This window comes from Phodopus roborovskii, unplaced genomic scaffold, assembly GCF_943737965.1.
Source record: "Phodopus roborovskii unplaced genomic scaffold, PHOROB, whole genome shotgun sequence".
NCBI lineage: Eukaryota > Metazoa > Chordata > Mammalia > Rodentia > Cricetidae > Phodopus > Phodopus roborovskii.
The window spans coordinates 243,049-267,994 of record NW_026126962.1 but is presented as its reverse complement, the minus strand read 5'-3'; the positions used below and the strand labels follow the sequence as shown (position 1 = coordinate 267,994).

The following is a 24,946-nucleotide window of genomic DNA, read 5'->3' as shown; positions in this document are numbered from 1 at the left end:
AAACATTTTCCTTGGAAACTGCCCTTTAACAGAGTAAAACAAAGTGAGCACCAGGGCCCCCAAATAAAACAGATTTTAAAATGTATTTCTCTTAATAATGTTGGGAGAGGAAATTTCTTTTAAATCATCACATAAAACTCAAGGGAAATTTTCATGGTTGGTGCTGTTCCTATGAGTCCAGGGAAATGATTTTGTTTGTAGAAAGCACTTAATGGAGTTGTTATCAGAATACCGCCTCTGATTTGGAGGGTGTCTGGCATGATGGTTTCCAGCAACATCCAGATGCTTCTTGAAGCCTTTGTGTCTATGTGCTAGAACATGTGGAGGTCAGAGATCACCTTTGGTGTCATTTCTTAGGTTCCATCTGCCTTTTTAAATTTCTGTCTTAAAAGATTTTATTTTCTTAATCTTCTGTGTATGAGTGTGTACCTACCTGAATTTATATACAGCGTGTGTGAGCAGTGTCTGGAAAGGCCAGAAGGGGCATCATATCCCCTGGAACTGGATTTAAAGATGGTTATGAGCTGTAATTTTGGTGCAGGGAACTAAAGCTGGATCCTCTTCATTGCTGAGCCATCCCTCTAACCCTCACCTTGTATTTTGAGACAGAGTCTCACTATCATGATGCTCACTGATTACGCTGGGCTGGCTAGCCGATAAGCTCCAGGGATCCTCCTGCCTCTACCTCCCCATCACTGGAATTACAGGTGTGCATTACCATGCCTGACTGTTTTTCAGTGGGTATTTTGGATTGAATGGAGTCTTCATGCAGGAACTTTGCCAACTAAGCCATCTTCTCAGTCCCACCTTAAGCTTTAAAAATGTGTTGTCCTCTCTGAATGCTGCTGTGTCTATTAGATCCACAGTTATTGGATTATTTGTTTAATTTCTTTTATTTTTATTATCAGTACTTCCAGACACAAATATTAGGTTCTTGGAGCAAGAACCTATCTTCAGTTTGGATTCTTTGGGGCCTTTTATCCAAGTCTATATGAGGTAAATCAGCAATTCTCTGGGCACCAGCCATTAGGTCATCATGCCCAAGCTAAAACATTTTCTGTTTCATTTCTGTGCCTCTGAGAGGTCCCAAGGATTAACTGGCTAAATGGAACTCATAGCACATCAACACAGGACCTGCCACCATTGATGAATGGGAGGTTGACAGAGGTACACCACTCCCTTCCTAGTGCTTGGCATTGGCAACTGACTGGGAACATACAGAGTTAGGGCAATTTTGTTGTATTTAAAGAGAAAGCTTCAGTCCATCTTCTCCCCCACAGCACTGACAGCAGAACAGGACCAGTCCACTGACTTGCCACCAAGCTTGGCTAGAAGCTACAGGTTTGAATCCTTCTTGCTGGTGCTGGTTTCTGACCCACTGGTCTTGCACTGGGGGAAGGCATCCTCAGGCCTGTTTGTGAACTGTATTCACTCCTTGCAGCAGAGTTAAACAACGACAGATGTTTTTTGGCACACTGCTGACTTAAGTGCTATAATTAAGGTTTAAGGGGATGAGTCATGGGTCCCTACACTGGGATGAAAGCCAGCCTAGAACCTGAGCATTTTTCAGGGATGTGAAGTCAACTTATAGATCATCCATGCCCTCTAGAGGAAACCCATCAAACACACACACCTCTGATGTTATACATGGTGTAGACCACTTCCTATCTGTGGTTCTCATGTCCCTGTGGCTATCACCTCCCAGGTGGTCAGACCAGGACCTCTTCTCTGCCATCCTCATTAAATCCTGCTGAGTCTTTTCCCAAAAGGAACAGAAACAGGAACCCACAAACAAGGGACTCTAAAAACAACCAACATGACTCTCCAGAGGCCCCAGCTTACTGCCCTTTATTACATGTACTTTTCCTGGATACCAATAGAGATATTTGTAAATTCATTTGTTTTCCATCAAAAATGGCACCTGGGAGAGTCCAAAATCTGTCACTCACAAGGCAAAGGGCAACACTGCTGCAAATGCATAAACACATCACTATGTCCATTTGATGGCTCTCAGGTATGCCATCACATCTGTCACTTAATTATCTGCCCCTGATTGATGGACATGAGGTTCTTTTGAAGCTTCTAAATATGCAGACCTGAAAGTTTTTGCAGTTAAGCTATGAGCCACCCAAGATGGGCACTAGGAACCCAACTCAGGCCCTCTGCAAGAGCAACAAAGGGTTTTTAACTGCTCAGCCATCTCTCTAGTCCCCAAGATTCACACTTTTTCCTCTTGAAATGATTTGAAAACCTGACTTCTGAAAAGCTGAAGGAAGGTACTTTTCCATCACCTGTGTGGTTCTCAGCCAACCTGTCTGTGGTGAGTACTATCATTTTCTAAACATGTGAAATGTAATCAATCAAGTTGTCTTCTTTGATGTGTGTTGGATTTTAGCACGGTTCATCTTCTGGCATCCATGATGGGGTTAGTTAGTTCTTTTCTTGTTGACCTGTAAACAGTTTTCTAAACTGGGCGTTAAGTGTTTCTACCATCATGCCTTACAAATAAATGGCTTCATTTTTATTTTGTTTTACAGGGGCTTAGAATCCTCTCATAACTTCTTGGTACGTCTGCTTTGGTGAAGCTAAGGGCTAAGGGTAGGAAGGGCTTTCTATGGTTCTGTGTCATTTTGGACTTTTATGGTGTTCATTTGCTGGTCTGAATCTTAATTCTTTTGGAGAATGTGTTTGGATTTCAGGTCAAAGTTTTTTGGGGTTTTTTTTTTTTTTCAATTTTGTCAAATACTGTCTCAGCTGTTCTTTGGTTGCTGGATAATTTCTTCTGCATTTATTGATTTCAAATTCCACTTTGCCAATTCATTCGTAGGAGATGTGGGTCTGTTATGATATAGATATGCATAGTTTGTTTTGGAATGGATTTTCATTTATTGATACAATTTAAAGTCAATTTTGTCATATGTATATTTCTCCTCTTGTTTGTGTAGCTCATTTAGAAATGTAATGTATAATGTAGTACAGATTATAGATAATTACCTATGACAGTCAAAGCTTAGAGTTTAGTTAGGGTTTTCAAGATACACAAAGATGTATTTAAGATAGGAATTCTTCAAACCTTTCAAAGACCTACAGAATATGGCATTTAAAATGATTTAGGGTTTTACTTGACAATGAAACATAAATGCTCCTGGTAACACCACCTGTGTCAAAAAGGAAGATGGACATTAAAGAAACTCGTTATGGAGTTTGCCTCCAATATGGCAAGACTAGCCATTTGGACAAGATACTCCTCTTGTCTGGACTGTTTGACTTTGTGATGTATAAACTGGACATGCAGGACCCACAGGAAAGTGACTCCTGATTCAAGATGGACATTGCTACAGAGATCCTGCTTCATGGAAGAGTCTGCGAGACAGTCTGCAGGACACAGAGAAAAGTGACTGACAAACTGCCAATACAAAAAGACAGTTTAAAGTTTCCTGCTTTACTGGAGAGTCTGTCAGACACACTATGGCCTATGGGCTAAAGATGGAAGATTACAGAAGAACTTCGGACAAGATGTCTCTGTCATTTCTAGAGTTTATAGACTATCCTTCTGTGGTCTTTGAAGGAGTTGAAGACAGATAGTTATAATTATAGTTTTCCTTAGTATTAAAGATAAGTTACTTTAGACACACAAAGATAGGATAGATGATGGAATATTTTCTTCAAATCTTGCTAAATGTTAATGGACTAAATAATGTTAACTGTGATTATTTGATAACTGTTATGTGATATATTCTGCTATATTAAGGTTAAAACCCTTCTTTTTATTTAGACAGAAAAGAGGAGATGATGGGAGATGTCATTCTGTATATGTTTCTCATACTGGTTAATAAATAAAGCACCGTTGGCCAATAGGAAAGGAAGATAGGAGGGACTAGGAGACAAGGAGGAACAGGAAATAGTAAGGAGAGTCAGGATGGAGAGCCAAGATGGAGAGTACATAGATTAACAAAAATGGGTTAATAATTAAGGCAGAGCTAACCAATAAAAAACAAGTAACAGGGCCAACAACATTGTATCAAATACAGAGTCTCTGTATATTATTTGGGGCTGGTGTGGTGGCAGGGCAAAACCAGGTGGCGGGCGGAAAAACCGTACTCGTTACAGTCTGTCTGTGGTGTTTGTTCTGTCCTGCAGTTCTGAGGACTGGGGCTATAATGCACCACCCTTGTCGGGACCAGAGTAGATGAGTGCTCCTGGAAACTAGGACGGAACTGACAATCAGAAGGTCACACTGTATCATGGAGGATGCCCTTCTTTTCTCACTGTGGTGACGAGGGTTCCATCTCCTGACACCTCTGTGGTGTTGGAGGGCTGCTTCCGTACTTCCCTTCATGGAGAGAAGAGCATCACTTCACTCTGTTACTTAGCTAGAGTCTGGTGGACATTGGGTCTCATTGCTCTGGAAGACTGAAGGAGCCTGGTTACTCCTTGATGGTCATTCTCAACTTTGGGCTTTCGGGGAATTGGAAGCATGTGGCAGGTCTGCCATCCTCCTTGGGACATTCTGGAGCACTGAGACTGTCTTCCTTCTCTTTTCTTTCTCAGCTAAGAACATGTGGTGTCTACTCTGGCATACTTGGGACCCCAATCCCAACCTGGTACATCTTGCTGGAACATGGATAAATTGGGCATTCAAAGGAAACTTAAGTAGTTTAAGTCATGACACTGTTTTCTATGTTATAACAACTCAGGCAGGGTGGTAGTGGTGCATGCCTTTAATCATAGCTCTCAGGGGGCAGAGGCAGGTAGATCTTTGTGAGTTCAGAGACAGCCTAGTCTACAGAGCGAGTTCTAACACAGTCAGGGCTGTACAAAGAAACCCTGTCTCAAAAACAGAATAAATCAATAAGTACAATAAGAAAAAATAAGAATAAATTTTAAGATTATATATATATATATATTATATATATCCTCAGATCTATTAGTGAAAGGAAAGCAAGACTGAAAACATTAGATTTTCAGTTTTTTCACTTGTTTTAGGTTAAACCATGACTTCAGAAAATTTGTCATCTCCCTCGCTAGCCAGATTAGTTACAGGACTCAGGGATAGACACAACCTGATGCAATTTTGGGAGTGTTGGTGGAAATTTAGGAGACATCTCATTCCACATGAATGGCTAATTTTCAGAAATTTAGAGGTGACAATTCTTCTGTTCATTTGGAATTCTCTCTCTGTGTCTCTCTGTCTCTCCCTCTCTCTCTCCTTCCCTCCCTTCCTTCACCCTCTCTCTCCCCATCTCTCATTTTTAAAAGAGGAAATCCTGGAGTGTAGTTTTACATCTTCCTTTGTAGGATGTGTAAGCAGCAGTACAATTTTCCCTTGAGTACTGCATTTGCTGCATCCTACAAACTTCAATGAGCTGAGTTTTCATTTGCTTCAGAATATACTTAGCTCCTCTCCATAACTCCATGACCCATGCTTTGTTTAGGAGTGTGTTGTTCAGTCTCCAGGAATTTAGAGATTTCCATATATTAAAAAATATTTTTATCAGTTTTAATTATGTATGTATAGGAAATGTGCACATGAGCACTATGTTCACAGAGGCTAGAGGTGTAGGATCTACTGAGGCTGGAGTTACATGCACTGGAACTGAACTCAGGCCCTCTGCAAGAGGGTTAAGCACTCTTAACCACTGAGCCATCTCTCCAGCCCCTAGCTATTTCTCTGTTTTGATTTCTAGTTCCACTGGGTTGTGATCTAAAAGCACACACTCTGATTTCTACTCCTTCCCATGGGTTGTATGTAATGTCTCAAAATGTGGTCCCTCTTGGTGAATACTCCACATAAGCTTGAGAAGGTTGTGTATTTAGCTGCTATGTTCAGCATCATCTATAAATGCTCATTATATCAATTAATTGATGGTAACTTTTTGGGGGGAAGAGCGAGGCAAATGCTCTTGTAACATGGGTTAGCATTGAATTTGTTATGTAGCTGAGGATGGGCTTGATCTTCTGACCCTCCTGCCTCCATCTCTCTCTCAAATGCTGAGATGACAGCAAGCACCAGCACAGCAGGTTTGTTCAGAACTGGGAACAAAATCAAGGATTCACCCATGTTAGGCAAGTACTCTGTCAACAGAGCTACATCTCTGACTGGTGATATTTTTTTTAGATCAACACTGTCTTTGTTGGCTTCTAGTCTAGGATTTTGAAGTGTCCAGCAGCCACAGTAACTTCTACTCCCCATTTCAGTCTACAGTTTTTGCTACATGGACTCTGACACTGCTGTTGGGTGCTTTGCAATATTAGGGATTATATGAATTTATCCTTCAAATGACTCAGGGGCTGTTTTAGGGTCTGCAGTGCTGAGTCCTATCTGTGATTCACGTCTCCATGGTCACCTGTGGGTGGGAATTCCAGTGAGTTGAGTTCCACCCTCTATTATATGTTTATATTTATTGTGGAGAAAGGAGAAAAAGGAACAAAGAGTTTCATTTCAACTTCCTGGACTAAGGCTCTATTCAGGTTAAGGTAGCAGGATAACGGACCAGCTCTGCACCAGTGAACCACTTGAAAGCTGAGAGACGCACCCTTAGTAAAACAGCAACAACTGGTTATGTAACATGAGCTTGGCTTCCTGTGAACAGCCTCTTTCCCATAGTGTGCAACGACGGAAAATAAACAAAACAGCCCTTTCAACTGAATTGCCTTTTCTGGACTTCAGATTAAAGGGAAGCAATGGACTCTTACATCTGCCACCCCAAGTGGGGTCATCTACATGATCAAGTGGCCTTTGTGATTTTTGTGGCCCAACTCTAATACGCCATTGGGTAATTTACCCAACATGGCTATTTCATCCACAGTGTATTACAGAACCAACAGGATAATAAGGAACATACAGCCAGTCAACATGAAGCAAGGGAGGCCTCTCTTCAGGTTATTTCGTGGGTTATCTCAGTATATAACTGCGCTGGGCTGGGCTTGGTGATGTTGCAAAGGGAACCATGACCTATCCCTGATCCCCAGCCCTGAAATTTCTTGCAGAAAGTGATTTAAGTGGACACAGGGGCTTTTAAAAAGGGGCATAAGATATAGAGTGGACCTTGGGCTCAGAAGAATGTTGCAAGAGTACTGAGGAGACAACACTCTGCCTTTAGAAGTCCTCGAAGTGCCTTAGATGTCATACAGAACCCACTGACCCCACCTGGCAATTCTGTAAGCCATGTTGAGACCTCCAGTTTCATAGATGAGGAAGCAGAGGCACAAAAAACATTAGATAACTTGCTCAAACTCCTGCAACCAGCAAGTGCCAGAACCCAGAATCGGATTTGGATCAAGAATCCTTGTCTTCTGTCCTGCCCCCAAGCCACTACTTCCAGTTCTCTGCATCAAGTCACAGAGGGCCATGCAGGCTGAATCCTTGGGCACTGAAAGCTGTGGAGGCAGAGGTGCTGGGCAATAAGGCTGTAGGGGCTGAGGTGCTAGGCACTGAAGGCTGTGGAAGCCAAGCCCCAGATCATATGAGATGTTGGTCATGTGTGAGGGGCCATTGTTTGGCTGACCTTGATCTGTGTGGTCAGGCTTCTAGGCTGCCATTCCCTGCATTTGCACCCAGTCAGAGTAACTTCCCTGCATGTCCCCATGCTAGCTACAAAGGACAGCTGCCCTGCTCTAGACTGGAGAATATTATAAAGGAGCACAGCAGAAGCTTTCTCCTGCTGTCAGGAGTTCAGGTTGGATGGCACATGTTCACATAAGGTGCCACTTGAAATCCGTATTGTGCCTAGGAACTTAGAGCAAATTTGTTGGTGGAATCCCGTTTGCAGTTCTACCCTGAATTTTTCAAAAGGTGCTTATACAATCTGTCACCCATAAATGACAACAAAAGTCACAGAGTGTGACCTGCAGGCCTTGTGCCGCAGGCCTGGCCTCCCCTCTCCACTCCCAACCCCTACAACTTTTAGTCAATGCTTCCTCAAATCACAGTGAAAGCCAGAAGCAGCTCTAACACCTTTACATGAACACTTGCAGTTCTTCACAGGCCAACTAAAGATAGAACCTGGATTAGTGGGTTTGCTACACGCTGCCTTCCTTTCAATCTTCACCCCAGCCATGCCATACAGCCTGCAAAAGCACAGATACTGCTGTTGACTTGAGCAGCATATGAGAACAAAGGAACATTTGCTGCTCACGCCTACACCAGAGCCTCGTCCAGCTGGTGGCTTTTTTTTTTATTTATTTACTTCTTTTGGGGGAGGGCTTTGCGTATTAGAGTAGACAGACACTAAGTATCTGATTCAGGTTAGGGGTCTGTGTAGGAATTCTACAAATGTTTGTTAAAGTGTTTAGGTTTTTGTTTTTGTCTTTGTTTTTTTTTTTTTTTTTTTTTTTTTTTTTTTTCTCCTTTTTAAGCACACATTGACAAATCATTGATTATACACAAACCCACTGGTGGAATAGACCTCTTCACAATGAGCAAATGTCTGAAAAAAAACTGAGGATTTTACAAATCTGAATCTTGGACCAAGAGAGATGGCTCAGCAGCTAAGAGTACACACTGATGTTCAGATCTCTAAGCACCGGAATCCAGTAGCTTACACTGGCCTTAACTCCAGTTCCAGAGGATCTGATGCCCTCTTCTGACTTCCACAGGCAGTGCACTCACATGCATATACCCATACACACAGAAACACACACACACACTTTAAAAATAATAAAAAATAAATCATGCCGGGCAGTAGTAGCACACACCTTTAATCCCAGCACTTAGGAGGTAGAGGCAGGTGAATCTCTGTGAGTTTGAGACCAGCCTGATCTATAAGAGCTAGTTCTAGGATAGCTTCCAAAGCCACAAAGAAACCCTGTCTCAAAAAAAAACAAAATAATAATAATAATAATAATAATAATAATAATAATAATAATAATAAAGTATTTGATCTTTGTACCTAGTAATCTATTTCTGGAAAGTTAACTATAGAAAAATATTAGAACTTGCTAGTAATGATGCTCATGCTTGCCCTTGGGCATAGGCATACAATGTGTCTTAGGGTTTCTATTGCTTCAACGAAACACCATGACCAAAAAGCACATTAAATAAATACATCTTTAAGATTCTAGTCTTGTACAAGCTTGTTATCATAGCACTGAGGTGTCTGAGAAAAGAGCATTATCAGTTTAAGGCTAACCTGGGCTACATAGTAGGACCTTCCATCTCATAAAAGAAAAGGCCTATGTTGTATTTAAAGGACCTTATCAGAGCATCATTTTCCAAAGCAATCTCTCTTTAAGTTAGGTAAGGTATGCTGTGTCTACTACAGAAATAAGAAGTTGGCTTTGCTGGTGACTGTGGACAGAGCCCACCCTTCTGGTCCAACAGCATATAGACAGACAGTAGAGTAGTTCCTTCTAAGATGCTTCTCTGCCAGAGCAGGAGTCTCCCCCAACCCCCTCAATCTCTGCAGGTTTGCCCCATGACTCTGCCAACAGCCATGGTCTTCATTGGGTCTATGCATTTCTCTGTGATCCACACCCCATCACTTGTCCCTGACCCAAATGATACATCTTCTTGTGGGGAGGGGTGAACTTTTTAAAATAGAACAGCCCTGTTAATTGAAACCTTTTATCATTTCAGCTGGGACTTCTCAGCCCAAAAAGCTCAGGCCTGGTGACTATTAAAAAGAGAAGGCCTACTGAAATAAGTCTTGCTTTCTAATAGGAAGGAAAGCCACTGGGCTTCATAGCTATGATTCTTGAAAGATCCAGAATACAGCTTCCCTGCTGGCTCCTGTCCTCTGTGGGAAATGCCTGAGGCTAGAGAGCAGCCTGCAGCCAGACAAGTCAGTAAGCCAAGGATAGAGACATGATATTCAAGGACAGACCTTTTATCTGAGCCCTTGGCCTTGAGAACTGGATTCCTGTCACATGGGGATTCATTTCTCACCCCCTCATATATGATGTGATACATGTTTTCCTTTGTGTGCACTTCCTTATATAAGGAAGGCACAGTTTGTGCTTGTGAGCCAGTCTGGTGTCTAACTGGCAGTTCACCCCATCCTGACCAGTCTGGTCCTCTTCCCTGGGATTGCCAATCACCCATCCCCACCCTGTGGGCTGGGGCTGACCTAGTCAAGGATGCTTTCTGGAGCCATGATGACCTCTTACTCAGCTGAGAGTAACTAGAAGTGGACAAGTGGCCTTCCCATTGGCCTTGAAGATAAAGTTGTTTGTAGAAAGGCATTATTAGACTCCACGAAGATGACTTCAAAGCGCAGAACAGTGGTGCTGCTCACTCTCTCTGAGTCTACTTTCTCTGCTTCTGCTTTGTGCATAAATGGTTCAGGTGCTGCTTGGTCTCTACTGATTGTCACCTGAGGAGCTATTTTCAAAGATGTCTAGAGCTTTTGTTCCTAGAAGAAAGGAAGAAAGGAAGAAAGAAAGAAAGAAAGAAAGAAAGAAAGAAAGAAAGAAAGAGAGAGGGGGGAGGAGGGAGGCAGGGAGGGAGGGAGAGAGAGAGAAAGAAAGAAAGAAAGAAAGAAAGAAAGAAAGAAAGAAAGGAAGAAAGAAAGATAGATCTTTGCTTTGGGAAGATAAGGAAATCAGCATGAATCACTATCAGTATTCGGCCCCAATAACTCTCAGTATTGGGATGGGGTTAAAAGAACCCTCTTTCAGTTTGCAGTTATACTAGTCAGGTGTCTGGGTGACACAGTCTGCCTGAGAATGGGAGGGACAGGTGACTTTGCTTCTGTTTCTAGTCTCAACTATCATGGCAATATTCCATAGTTGGCTGTCATTTACCTCCAGAGACTCTCTTCATCTGCCTCCTTCCTTCCCTCCTCCATCTGACTCCCATTCCACTAGCATAGCAGAAAATGGGGGGGGGAGGGCATTTTTTGTTTTGTTTGTTTTTTGTTTTTTGTCTTGGCACACCTGGGAAACAGTTTCATCTTCTAGGCCAACTATGATGTCTTGGAAGTGACTGTTTAGATGACTCTATGAGCTGTAGTTAAATTCAGTGATAATTCTGTGATTGATTAGTAATGTCTGCTGGGGATCCTGCATAGAGTTGACTCTGTGCATGCAACCTATTTATATTGATGCTCAAGATGATGACCCATTTTTCTTAGAGTGATAAAAAGATGTATTTCCTCAGGCTGAGGGTATTGTTACTTGTGCTTCTTATTTTTCATGCTTTCCTTGTTTGTTTCTCTTTTGCTATGATTAAACACTGACCAAAACTTGGGGAGGAAAGAGTTTATTTGGCCTATACTTCTGATCACAGTTTCACTGAGAGATGTCAAGGCAGGATCTCAAGAAAGAAACTATCAAGGATGACAAAGGAATATTTCCTATTGTCTTGCTCCTTGAAGCTTGCTCAAATCCCTTTCTTCTATAGCCCACCTGCCCAGAGATTACCTAGCCCAAGGTGAGCTGGCCCCTCCCACATCAATCAGCAATCAAGAAAACTCTCCCCAGACATTCCTACAGGCCAGGGTGATGAAGATAATTCCTAAATAGAGATTACCTCTTACCAGATGTGTGTAAGCTTTGAGTTGTCATCTTCTTCAAGAGAGAGTGTTGGCCTGGTTGTCGCTGGTGAACTCACAGGGCAGAGAAGGTGGCAGAAGTCTCATGTCTATGGTTCATATATGATGAAATCTGTGTAGAGTATCCACTAAGGAGCCCTTCTCACATATGGCTGGAAGACCAAGAGGTTGACTAACCACTATTCCACTATCCTTTGTCACATGTAGTTGGAAGTTTTTCTCTGTCTCTCCGGGTCCTGCTGGACTGGTTTCTCTCCTGCCCACTATGTCCCCACATCCACTCATAAAATAACACTATGAGGCTAATGTTAAATATAATTGTTTGCCCAATGGCTCAGTCATAATACTGGCTAGCTCTCTCTTATAAATTAACCCATTTCTATTAATCTATATATTTCCCTGAAGCTGTGGCTTACTGGTAATGCTCGGTATATTACTCTTTTGGCGGCTACATGTCATCTCTTGACTCCATCTGAAGCTCATTAGGATCTCTGCCTGTCTGGAAAAGCCCACCCAACTCTTCAGGATGTAGCAGAGAGAGGCATTTTGCCTGGACATAGGACTAGAGCAACTAGACAATTAGAAGGGAGGGGAATTTTTGCTTGGTCTGGTTTATAAATTAATAGGCTATTATTTAGAGCAGTTTCAGGTTTAAAGAAAAATGGAACAAAAATCTAGAGCTCCCAATGCCTTCTTGTATGTCCTTTCATCCACTGGTGTGTGTGTGTGTGTGTGTGTGTGTGTGTGTGTGTGTGTGTGTGTTACAGTTGACAAGCCAATGCTGTCATGTTATTACTAAGTTAATGGTGTTAACTTATGGTGTTCAGCCTCCCCTGTGTCTTGATAGTTTCTTGGCGTATTTGTTTTCATTGCTATATAATGCCCCACACTGACCACACCACACCATTTATCACTTACCTGTGAGGGACATCACAGTGGTGTCTAGGTTCCAGCACTTAATGGACAACTTCTATGGATACTCTGGTGAAGGTTCATTTTCAACTCTGATATGCAGTAAAAGGGGCTATGGCTTGGCCCCATGGCAGGACTCATGTGCCCAAACTGTCCTCTGGAGTGGCCCCTTCTCTGAGATGGGTCTGGCTGTTAGGCTGTACTTCAGAGCACTCTAAACAGGGGTGTTCCAACACCCTTGTCCCATTGCACCCTTCTCTGGGGCTTCAACATGGAGTCCTAGCTCCTTCCCTCCTTTTTCCCAAGAGCTCCCTGTTATTGTGAGATTTGAACCTTCTTAGCAGCAAACATCCTTTTTTCCTATTTCTTCTTCTCTTTCTGCTCTTCCCCAACAGAAGCTGAAGGAATAAACATGGAGAAAGTGGGGGTGAGAGGAGATGGCAGGGAGCTCCTGCCCTACCCTCCATGATGTCTTTCATAACTCTGAAGGATCCCAACTCGTAACACTGTTTTTCTTTTCAATGTTCTAAAGTGTCATTAACAAAAAGCACATGGCATTGTCTGTCCCCAAACTGAGTAGCCGTGCCTAGTTCCTTACCAGTGTCTCTAGGGTCCACAAATGAGATTTGGAGAGCATGAGTGAGAACATGTAAAGCACCAAAGGGTATTGCTACATGTGGCCATGACAATCCAAATGACCTTATGGCAATACACCAGGGTCTCCAAGCTGGGCTGTGCACTAGGCGATCAGAATTATATGTCCCTTGAGAATCTCATAACCTCTGAAATGGCCTTTGTTTGTGGCTAATCAGCCTCAATACTATACAAGCAGATGTTGTGCCATTCAACCCAGATGCCTTTGGTTCATGAAAAAAAGTCAGACAGACAAGTACAGACAGATGGACATGAGATGAGGTCAGCACCTCACACCCTACCCATAATCCCAGTCTAACCTCTGAGAGACCATTTGCCAAGTTCTGATGAGGGACTTGTCAGCTCTTGTGACTGTCCCTAGCTCCTTTCCACTATGTGCTGGCCATTTCTGCTTAGGCACCATTCGGGCCTGGAATGAAGAGATTCTCTCCTTGGGGGTCTCCACTGTCTCCGCTAGAAGCACCAATCACATTCTGAAAGGAGCAAAGTCCCAGGCACTACAGGAATTTAGTACTCTTGGCCCACCCACTAAATACCAAAAGTGGTCCTTGTCATTGCCACAATAACACAAAAACCCTGTGGGATTCAAAAGACCATAGTGGGGTGTATTGCCAGCGGGAAGAAGGCTGTCTGGAAGGCGAGGGGTTTGCTGGTCTTCTAGTAAAAGGCAGTAAGCTAGCCACACTCCCAACCCACTCTTCCTTCCAGCCCTGGGCTTTTCTCTCCTGTCCTTCCTTTCCCTTCTGGGTCATTCCTGCTCCTCACTTCTGGAACCCTGCCAGTCTGCAGTGTAAACCCCAGAGCTTCCACGTGCTCCCCACAAGCTGGTGACCTTCTAGGGATTGTTTCTTCCTCTCTGGGACCATGCTTCCTAATCACTGAACTCATTGTCCCTTCCTCCCAATTGCCTTCATACCCAGACTAATATTTCATTGATCTTAATCCTGCCAAGTGGATTGGATCTGTGTTGGACCCAAACACCTTCTGTGTTTGGTCCCGGGAGGTGCCCGTGTGTCCTGAGTCTTGGGCAGTGGTGGGAAGAAATGTGTTTGCTGCTCATTTAGGAAATGGAGCAGAGTTCAGGGACTGTTTGCACATTCTTAAGGGCTTCCAAGCCCCTGGCCAGGTGGGATATCTACACATGGAAAGGAAACATGCCCCATGCCTGGCCAGCTTGAAGCTGCCAAAAGGCTAATTATGTTGGTTGGTGTTGGGGTCAAAGGATGATTTGAATTACCATAAGCAGGGATGCTGCAATGTCCCAGTAGACCACATAGATGGAGAGAGGGTTCATACCATCCCTGTAGACCTAACGACTGGCAATGGCATCCACATTTGCTGGCAGCAAGTGTACTCTATCCGTAGCCGTAGGGACATAGGACAACTCCTCTTTCAATAGTCCAAGAGGATCCCATCATCTTTCGATTCAGGTGAAGCAAGATTTTCAGGGTGAGCCAGGATAAAGCAGAACTGAGATTTAAAAAGATGTCTTAAAATATATATTTTTAAGCACTATAGGTAAGAGAAGGGTGCAATGAAAGGACACATGTGAGAATGGGGATCTGGGCTTCTCAGAGAGAGAAAAGAGTCCCTTTCATAATTTTTACAGTAGTCATATATAAGATTTGGGTGTTTTTGAAGTTGTTCTCTTCAAATGGCTAAGAAACCAGAATGAGGTCACACATAGTTCCTGAGGACAAGATCACACTTGATAAAGGAGAAGTCTAGATCACAGTACTAAGGGAAGATGGGCTATGGCCAGGAAAAGTCTAGCTCACAGGGTTGTGGGAAGGTAGGCTATTGCCACTGTAAACAAAATAGACTTGTAAGAGATTCCCAGAAAAAGGAAGAATAGTAACAGCCCTGCCCAAATCATACATGTTCAGACCATAAGCCTGGCTCACTGCTTTGTTTACCTCTCAGCAATGTTGATTGTGCTGGATTGCTTGCTTATCACCTGGCCAGATGATTCTGATGCTGGAGTAAAGGACTCCTTTCCCTGTATTTCTATCCTGCCTCATTCTTTGCCTGTTTCAGGCTCCAAGGCCTTGGGCCCCATGGATGGTACCACTTGAACCCCAACCCTGTGTCAGCCCATGCCTCTAGACTTTTCTTCATCCTTCTAGGACCCTTTCCAAAGGTACCTTGAGGTAGTCAGCTGGCACAGGCTTTCAGAGCACTCAGCATGGTACAATGTCTTTGCCACTCGGCCCTGGTAAAGCCTGTTGGTGACTCAGCAACTGAGGACTCCAGCCAGCTCTGCTACCTTGCAGTTCCAGGAACTCAGATGGGAATGTCTAGAGGGGCCCCTGGAGGAAGAGGAAGCTTGACTCAGGACCCATCCCAAACCCAGAGATGGGCTCCATCCTGGCAGAGAAGTTTGTGGCACAGATCTTACAGATAGTCCTTGCCAAGGGCCTTCCTTGCCCCAGGACACACATAGCTCTGAGTCCTGGCAAGTAACTGATGAGCCAGAGCTGTGTTGTCAGGCATGTGTGTGTGTGTGTGTGTGTGTGTGTGTGTGTGTGTGTGTGTGTGTATGCGTGCACGCGCACGTGCACATGTGTACGCATACTCAAGCCAGCATCAGTGAGCAGCATAGTGAACTCTGCTGCTACTGAGTGGGTGAAGGGTCAGAACCCCTTCTCATTGAAGGGATCTTTATGGCAGTATGGCAACATGTTTCGGCGCACACATGTGGCTTTAGGAACAGAAGTGTCTCATTGGGACAAGGTGGATCTCTTTCAAGCACTTCTTCGGCTTTCTCATTAGCTGATTTTCACTGTTTATTTACCTTGGGAGCTTTTCAGCAAGTTAGGATGTACCACCTCCTTTTGCAAGTGGGTCAACTCTCTGCCAACCTCATGTTTGTGATGTCAGTTTTAGGCATTTTTAAATTAGGATCTAAACTCCACTTGAGCTCTTCAGAGATCATTTCTAAAGTTCACTGTGATGGCTTTCAAGAACTGGAAAGGTAGCTTCTTATAGGAAAAGGATTGTGTGGGTTGTGAGTGACAGGCCTCTTTGTCCCCAGTCTCTCCAACACAGTAATAGATACTTGGTCACCACTTGAATGAATGAATGAATGAATGAATGAATGAATGAATGAATGGTCAGAATATAATCCCTTGAAATCTGAATAAGAAACTCTAGAAATGTAAGAAGAAAGGGGTCTAAACAGAGAATTCTGGGGAATGACAGGTTTCTGGCTGCCCACTCCTACAGGTTCCCATCATCACCTCCAGCTTCCTTTTCAAGAGGGAGACTTCTTAGAGAAACTCAGTCCATCCAAAGTAGGCACCAGGCTTGAGGCCAAGTATGGGGATAGTGAACACAGGAAACACCATACCACTGGGACAGATGGATGAGTGGGAAAATCTCAAAGCCACAAGGAAGGAGTAAATTGGCAAAGGCGTGATTGTTTTCCACAGATGAGCTGGACTTTGAAAGGCAGACATGATTTCCACAGGAGGATGAGGTGTGCCAACATTAGAGAGCAGCACTTTAAAGACAATGTTAATGTCCATGCATGTTTCAGGACACATTATGATATGAAATATGTATGGCTGTGATCTGGGTGATTAGCAATCCATTGACCTAAGCAACTGTCAGTAAGAGCAGTCAAGTATGGTGGGGCAACCTGAGATCCCAGAGCTAGGGAGATGATGCAGGAGGATCAAGGATTCAAGGTCATCCTGGGCTACATTAATTAAATCCTGTCTCTAAAATAAAATAAATGGGAAGAAACACTTATTCAGTGCCCTGCAGGTTTTTGACAAATCCCCTAAGCCTTGTGTCATAATGAATTTGTCCAAGGGATGGAATCTGTGACCTTTCATGGTGAAGGAAAAGAGAATTCAACAGTTCCACAGAGATCAGAGTTGCAAGGACCCCAAGCATGGTGGCAGCTGGGGTAGGCAGTGGAAGTCTGAGCACTAGAGAGAGGAGGCAGGGGTGTTTGGATGTAGTACCTCTGGGGGCTTGGTGTGTGTATGTGTGTGTGTGTCTGTATGTGTGTCTGTATGTCTGTGTGTGTCTGTGTGTCTCTGTGTGTCTGTGTGTGTGTGTGTGTGTGTGTGTGTGTGTGTGTGTGTGTGTGTAGATTAGAGGGGAGAGTGTTGCTGTTTATTTGGGAGAGGCTCAACCTCCAGTCATGCACCACCATGCCTGGCTTTTGAGACTGTGTTTAAATCTGGCTCAAGACTCCAGCCTGGGTTGAGCTGGGAAAGGAGCTGGTCCAGAGTGCTGGCTCCTTTGCCCTCTCTCAATAGCTCCAGCAGCCAGAGTAAAAGAGGAAAGGCCTTGTCAGAAGAACCGGTTTGGCAACCATTGAGCTGCCTAGAGAGGTGCTGAGGCCTGGACTGGGGAGGCTGAAATGCAGGGATGGATGAAGTGTCCCTGTGGGGGCTGGCTGTGTAGGAGGGCTTGGCTTGGATTGCAAAGTAGAGGGAGGGGCTGACCTGGTCTTCAGCCTTGCTTAGAACAGGAAGAGAAGGGGGAGGACATGAGTTTATTTTTACCTTGTGACTTGAGGAACAGGCCCTGATGGAGGGTATGGCTGGAGATGGTGTTTGGGATGGTCTCAGTGACTTCAACAGCTCACATTATTGGCCTCTGCTGCAGTGTGATAATGGGGACACTGCCATTGCCCTGTGTGTCTCAGTTATTTAGAACAGAGATCACAGAGTTCAGATTCCCTTCCTTCCTTCTCTTATTTCTTTCTCCCTTTCTTCTTCTTTCTAAAAACTTATGTTTTTAAGTGTGTGTGTGTGTGTGTGTGTGTGTGTGTGTGTGTGTGTGTATGAACCAGAGTGCAGGTACCCAGTTGCCCTTGGATACCCTGGAGCTGGAGATTGTGAGCCACCAATGACATGGGTGATGGGAACTCTGAAAGCAGTGTATGCTCTTAACCATCTCCAGGGCCCATAGACCTTCCTCCTACCTCTTTTTCTTTCTCTTTCCCTCCCAATCTGACCCTCTTCCTCCTTTTGTTATGTAGGTGTTTGCTCAATCTTTGACTCATTAACATAAGTAGATGGTGCCCTTTTAAATCCTCAAAAGCCAGGTCTGTGCCCTGAGTACCCTTGGACTTCAACCACGTGACCCTGGATCTCAGGTAGTCCCTTGCTGAAGTCCTTCAGGAGTCCTGAAGGAGAACAAGGTGGGCAACTGTTGCTCCTTCTCTGATTTCTGGAGAGTTCTGAGAAATGAAAAGTGACATCAGGTAAAGTAGCGTCTGCTGCCAGACTCAGTAGGCACACTGTACTCTAAGGAAGCGACACACCCACTTCAACTTTGCCATAGTCCTGTGACCCAAAGTCAAGGCACACCTCAATCAGAATTTAGAAGGGGCAGAAGCTACAGTGTCCAACCCCTCTGCCATTTCTCCACCTCCCTGTCCATGAGGGTCTCTTTGACCTAGAGAGATGTGGAGCTTTCCATGACACTGTGACACCTATGCCACACAGTCACCAGAAGGTCACCAGGAGATATTGCCTTAGACTTGTCATTATGAAATTAGCTGCTTGAGAGACCCCAGAGGTTAGTAGGACAGGCAGCTGAGGAACCCAAACTCACTGACTTTCATGGGTTGGTACATATGGATAGATTAGGAAGCCATCAAGTCTGTACTGAAGATGTAGAAGTGGGAAGTACCCTAATTTGATATCTCATCCAGAGCCTGATAGTTTGTATAATTCCATGTATATTATTGTAGAGCAGCACCCCTTGCTGAGACTGTATGGGCAGGCAGTCATTCCAGGCAGAGGACTTACTCAGAAAGAGTCAAATGTGGTCTGTTGCCCCCAGCTAGCTAGCTGAGGTGGGCAGCCCTCTGACTTCATAACTGCCTGTAAGCTGGAGATTCAACCATGTCATCTATCTAAGACAGTGCCCAAAGTGGGAAAAGATGAAACTGGTCCAGGCATGGTGGTGCATGCTTGCAATCCCAGCTCTCAAAAGGATAAGGCAGGAGGATTGCTCTGAATTCAAGACCTGCCTGAACTACATGGCAGTAAAGAAGGAGGAAGGGGACTGGAAGGAGAGGAGAAGAGGATAAGGACTTGCTTTAAAAAAAAAAAAAAAAAAAAAAATTCCTAGTCAAAGCTAGGCTCTGGGCTCCTGCCTGCCTGCGTTGCCCATACTGAGCATGCCTGGCCTTAGCCAAAAGGGACATGGCCTGAAGCAGCCTATCTGTGCTAGAATTCCCTATAGAGCTGAGGATGGCCTTGGATCTCTGATGTTCCCACCTCCACTTCCTGAGTTTGGGGGCTGCAGGTGTGTGTTGCCACACCTGGTTTTATGTAGTGCTTAGAATGAGCCCATGGCCCAGTGCTCTGCTGGGGTCTTCTCACCTCTAAATAAGGAGCATCATACAGGCTGCTCACCCAGACTGAAAACCTGTGGTCCAAAGTCTGCAGTGTTTTAAGCGCCCAGATGAGGCTTTAAGCAGAATGTTTCACACCTGACCTTCTGGAACAGTTCACAGTCACCAGGCAGATACTCTAAAATTACTAAGCCCAATGACACTGAGACTATTCATAGGATATACATATGAAACAAATTAATTTTCTGTTTGGACTTTGCTCCTGTTCCCAAAATATTTCAACATCTATATATAAATATTCATATATATATGAATATATATATGTGTGTGTGAATATATATATATATGGGGAGATTGCTTGATCATTAAAGTGGTTGGTTGCCTTGCAAGTATAAATCCTGAGTTTGACCCCCAGAACCCATGGAAAGAGCCAGGTCCAGTGTGTTTGTAATCCCAGCATAGTAAGGTGGAGTCAGGCTCCTGGAACTCACTGGAGTTTCTGGCCAGGAAAAGACCCTGTGCCCACACAAACTAACAAGGGGTTGGAGTTCAGCAGTTAAGAGCATGTCTTAGTCAGGGTTTCTACTGCTGTGAAGAAACACCATGACCATAAAGCAAGTTTGAGAGGAAGGGGTTTATTCAGCTTTCACTTCCACATTGCTGTTCATCACTGAAGGAAGTCGGGACAGGAACTCAAGCAGGGCAGGAACCTGGAGGCAGGAGCTAATGCAGAGGCCATGAAAGGTGCTTACAGGCTTGTTCCCTTAGCTTGCTTAGCTTTCTTTTTTTTGGGGGGGGGGGGTAAATTGTAATTTTTTTATTGGAAAACAACTTGGAATGGATTTGAGGCAAATTGTGTCATAAGCAGATTTTCTTTAAGTGGCTAAACAAAGTTTAAAAAGCAAGTAACAATAAAAGAAAATGTTTCTGGTACAATACCAGCAGTACAAAAAAAATAGTGTATGAGTACCTGGATAAAACACCCATTTTGCAATAATGTGACATTTAAGTATATATTGTCCACAGTCCACACAGAGTTACAACTCCACACTTCAACAACAACGTGCTGACGGTTCCTTAAAAAAAGAAGCTTTCTGATAGAACCCATAAGCCCAGGGATGACACCACCACCATGGGCTAGGTCCGTCTCCCATTGATCACTAAATGAAAATGCCTTAAAGCTGGACTTCCTGGTAGCCTCTCAACTGAGGCTGATGACTCTAACTTGTGTTCAAGTTGGCACAAAAACGGCCAGCACACAGCACTTGTTGCTCTTCCAAAGGACCCAGCTTCCAATCCTAGGATCCACTTTGGCAGCTCACAACCATCCACAACTCCAGTTCCATTATGTGTCAGAACCTATCTCCTGATAAAGCACTGACCTTGGCCAGTGAGTTCCCCACCAAATTCTCTTCCTGGATGCCAAGGTCCAGCCTGTGATTTGGAAGACTGCTCTAGAGATAGGGTGGCTAAGGAAAGAGCCTTGTGTGCCATGGGGCCATCTGTCTAGTGACTCATTCCTGGGTCTCTTGTCTTTCCAAACACCTTGCCTCACTGTCCCCAGACTTCTCCCTGTCCTGTCTGGCCAGTTCCTCTGCAGCTTTGCCTGCTCCTCTGGAGCACAGCACCTCTGGGAGCAGGGCCAAGGGTAAACTGACACCTCTTCCCAGCAGAGACTGGGAGGCTCCTCTTCACTGGGGAATTTGTGAGGCAAACACTTACTGGTCTATCTCAGCAGGGCCTAGGATCTGGTTTCCCATTCACAAGAATTCTTGTGCCACTGGGAGCCCTGCAGACCTGGTACCAAACTGCAGGGTCTCACAGGAGGTTACTCACCTCTTCCTTGACTCCTCCTCTGTTCCTCATGGCTCTCCACCTCCAATGAGATAAAGAGGCAGAAAGGGAGACTAGCAGCAACCCCCAAATGCTCATGCATCCTTCTGTCCCTCTCTAGCCCAGCTCCTGCCCACCCCTCCCCTGTGCTGTTGTTAAACCCAGAGCATTTGTACCCAAAGGCACCTGCTGTGACTTGGATCCAACTCCATCTTCCCTCAGCACCAGGACTTCACTCAGTCTTGTCCCTCCAGGCTTAGAGGTACAAACAGATGACATGTGGAGCTCTTGCCAGGTTCCCACTGAGCCATTCAGTGGAAGAGACAGAAGCCTAGGAGCAAACAGGCTGCAACAGAGGCCAGGGTAGGGACACACTCACCTCAGCTGGTACAGCCAGGAGCCTGAAGATGCCCCCCTTAGGCCTGGCACTTGCCCATAGGAAGTGATTGCCAAGCGATGGGCAATCGAGGGCAGAGGGTTCTGTCTCAGGCTGAAAGCCCAGCTTGTGTCCCTGTCCTAGACTGTCTGTCTTAGTCAGGAGTTGGGCTCAAGAGTGGGTGTCCCTCCTCTGGGACCCAGGGGAACAGGAGTGACCAGCCCTCTCAATGTCATTTCCCACTTTTCCATCACAGATAGGCTTGGGAGTGTCCACTCCTGCAAACTCCAAAGCATGGGTTAGCCTTCTTTATCACCTTGTTTGTTTCTATCTGAAGTTTCTGAGTGGCAGACAGCTGTGTTACAAGCATGGTGAGTTCACCCTGCCTTGAGGGCAGCCCTGGGTCCTGGGTCCCAGCTTTGTGCTGAGAACTGGGACCAGGCTTCCCTAAGGATCCTCTTCAGTTGTGTGTAGCTTTTCCCTCAACACCACCCACTGCCCTCCTTTTTTTTTTTTTTTTTTTTTTTTTTTTTTTTAAGTCTACAGTTGGGATTTCCTACTTGGGAGCTATTTAGATAGACATGAGAATGAGATCCTAGCAGGACAGCCTTGAAAGGATGCCTGTCCCCAAGGGAGGAGAGCTGGCTCGGTGGCCCTACAAGCTGCCTTCCCATCCCCAGGACCAGTGCCAGGTGGCTTTGACACTCAGCCTAGAGGGACTCATGGCTCCTGCCTGCTGCTGAACCTGAGGCTAGACTGTGTCTTTCTAAGCCCAAGCCGGCTCTGTGGTGGCCCCTTGGCTTCTCAGAGCCTCATGTCTGCCAAAGCCACATGTTCCTAGAAGGCCTTCAGACATCAGGCCACATGGAGGGTGGGTGCTGGCTTCCCAGAATATGCAGGTGGGACAGCTCAGGTCTGTCTTATGGGGAAACTGAGGGAAAGGAGAAAAAAATCCCAGGAGGTAAAGTTGTAGCCTCTATAAGACCTTTGGGCCTGCCAGGTCTCTGGATTAAGCCAGAAGGGTCATACCAATGGAAACATACCTGCTGGTGTGCCATGACCAGCCGGCGGGCACACTCACACAACAGTGTCTTGCACATTGCAAGTGGGTAGACTCAAGTTTCATTGTAGCATAGGAGCTTGGGCAGATTTCTGAAACTTTAAGGCTCAGTTTCCTGGGCATCCCCACAGATGGAGAGACTGGCAGGAACTTGTTTCTAGGGTCATGAAAAGAATAAGATGAGAATGTCTGAAACCTGTGTGGGTTGTGGAACCATAGCACATGGCACCTAAGAGGAGAGTCTGAGCCTTGTTCTGCCTGATCCAGGCCCATAGCAGCTAGAGTGAAGCCAGGGCATCATGGGAAGTGAGGGGACAGAAGGGAACTATTATTGTCACCTTTCTAGAATCATAAATAAAAGCAAAGTGTTCTTTCCTCAGAGGAACATATGTTCTTTGCAGCCATTAATTACTTCCTGAAATGCCTTCATGAGTTTGGCAATTGGCAGCTGACAGGTGAGAAGTAGAAGGATGCAGGGGCTTTGTGCCAGGTAGGGGACTGGCCCCACTGTACACCAGATCCCCTGACTTTGCTCCAGAGGCTGGCAGGGTTAATGCTCAGTACTGTGTTTATGCTATTTGTCCTGACAGGCAGGGTTCAGGCAGGGAGGAGGCTTAAGGATCACTCAGTGATTTGGGGACATATGCTGACAGATTGGTCATGCTCTCTGTCCTGAGGTATGCCAGGCATTTCCATGTCAGCCTTGACTGATTACGGGTCTCAGACTGACTTCAGCCAGAGTGGTTTGTGGCAGTGCCCACAGCATCAGGATGTGACCATGCCATAGCTCTGAGGGCACAACCCCCAACCTTTTCTGGCTCTGGCAGAAATGGACTCCTGGGTGTGTGCATGGAAGATTTGTCTGGAGACTCCTGTGAACATGTGGACTATAGGAAGGAGACATTTCCTCTGAGAAACAGGAGCCAGCTGTTGCACCTCAAAGGTCACATAGATCCTACACTGCGGTAGAGGGGCAGATAAGACCTACCTTGATTTTTGCAGTGGCTGAGGGGTTCAGCCTTCTAGAATAGTCTTCCTAGGGCCTAGCCTCCTCTGCAGGGCTGCCTGAGGCATCTCTCTGCCTTTCAGGTCACGGAAGTTAATTTATGATGATGGCAAAACTCACAGGAGCTCCCTTCTTTTCAAGAACCTTCTGCTCTGTTTCCACAAACATCCACCTCTGTAACTTGAGGACACATATGGGTCACCTGTTGTCAGAAGTGGCTTTATGGATCATGCATGTGGCCATGCATGTGGGCCTCACTGTACTGTCTTGGAGTCTGTGTCTCATGAAGAAAGTCAATGGGAGCCTTAGTTCCCAGGGTACTGCCTACTACATCACTGGGCACAAGGGGCTCCTGCTTTCATTTTGCCCTGAGACCCTCAAAGACATATTTGTTGGCCCCTTAATAAAATCCTGAAGTCTTTGCTTGACCTCCAAGGAAGTTCTTTTCTGAGGAGACACTTATCCACCTTCTCTGCTTCCCTTACAGGTTTCATGTTAGCTGTGTGTCAGGCTCTGGAAAACAGCACATCCCCCCTGAGCGGTGAGTCCATCCTCCCTGGATGTGGATGGGGTATGGGTCCTGCCTCACATCTGGAGAGCTCCCTTCCAGGGGCACTTGCCTATCCTTGAACCCTCTTATCTCTTCTGGGCAGGCAGAAGAGAGTGTACTGAAAGGCCTACACCATAACCCAAGAGGACTATACATTTTTCCCTCAGGGGTGTCCCATTAAGAGTCCTTCACCTGTTTAGACAACCAATGTGGCAGGTAAATTGGGGCCTGCAGGACCTCAGAGCTTGAAGTTGTCCATACTTTACCATCCATGTAATGATTAGATTTCTAAAACTCTTGTCCATTTCTGCCCAGTGACCTTTGCTTAGTTATTCTACCTCCCACCCACCCCCTTCTTTTCAGTCTTCTCTCTCAGTACTTCTGAGAGTTGGGAGACAAAGCCCTCACCATCTCAGTGTACCAGGGAACCCTTCCGTTTCATGGGCTTCTAGCTAGTCTTTGTACATAATAATGGTTGTCTTAATGATTTTGATTCCTGCTTTTCGGTGTGTTGGGACAGAGGTGTGTGTATGTACTCAGGTACTCGTGTTTGTGTCACAGGCACTTACCCACTAAGCCATCTGGCAAGTACCAGATACCATTGCAACACTTACAGCCTGGGCTTGAGGGAACTTAAGCATGAGGCCAAGCAGGAGTCACTACTCACTCTGGTACCTGATGGAAGTACATACCTTCAGGCAGCTCTGGGAGGCTGAGATGCTGGTTGTGTGGCCCTGC

General features: G+C 45.1%; 1 protein-coding gene across 1 annotated transcript in view; it reads left to right on the top strand.

Annotated features, from left to right (window-relative positions):
- The window catches only part of Tgfa (transforming growth factor alpha), an 88,386-nt gene that overhangs the window by 14,471 nt on the left and 48,969 nt on the right, over positions 1 to 24,946 (top strand). The window contains 1 exon segment of the mRNA XM_051175023.1: positions 24,146 to 24,199. Coding sequence (XP_051030980.1) covers positions 24,146 to 24,199 — 54 coding nt within the window.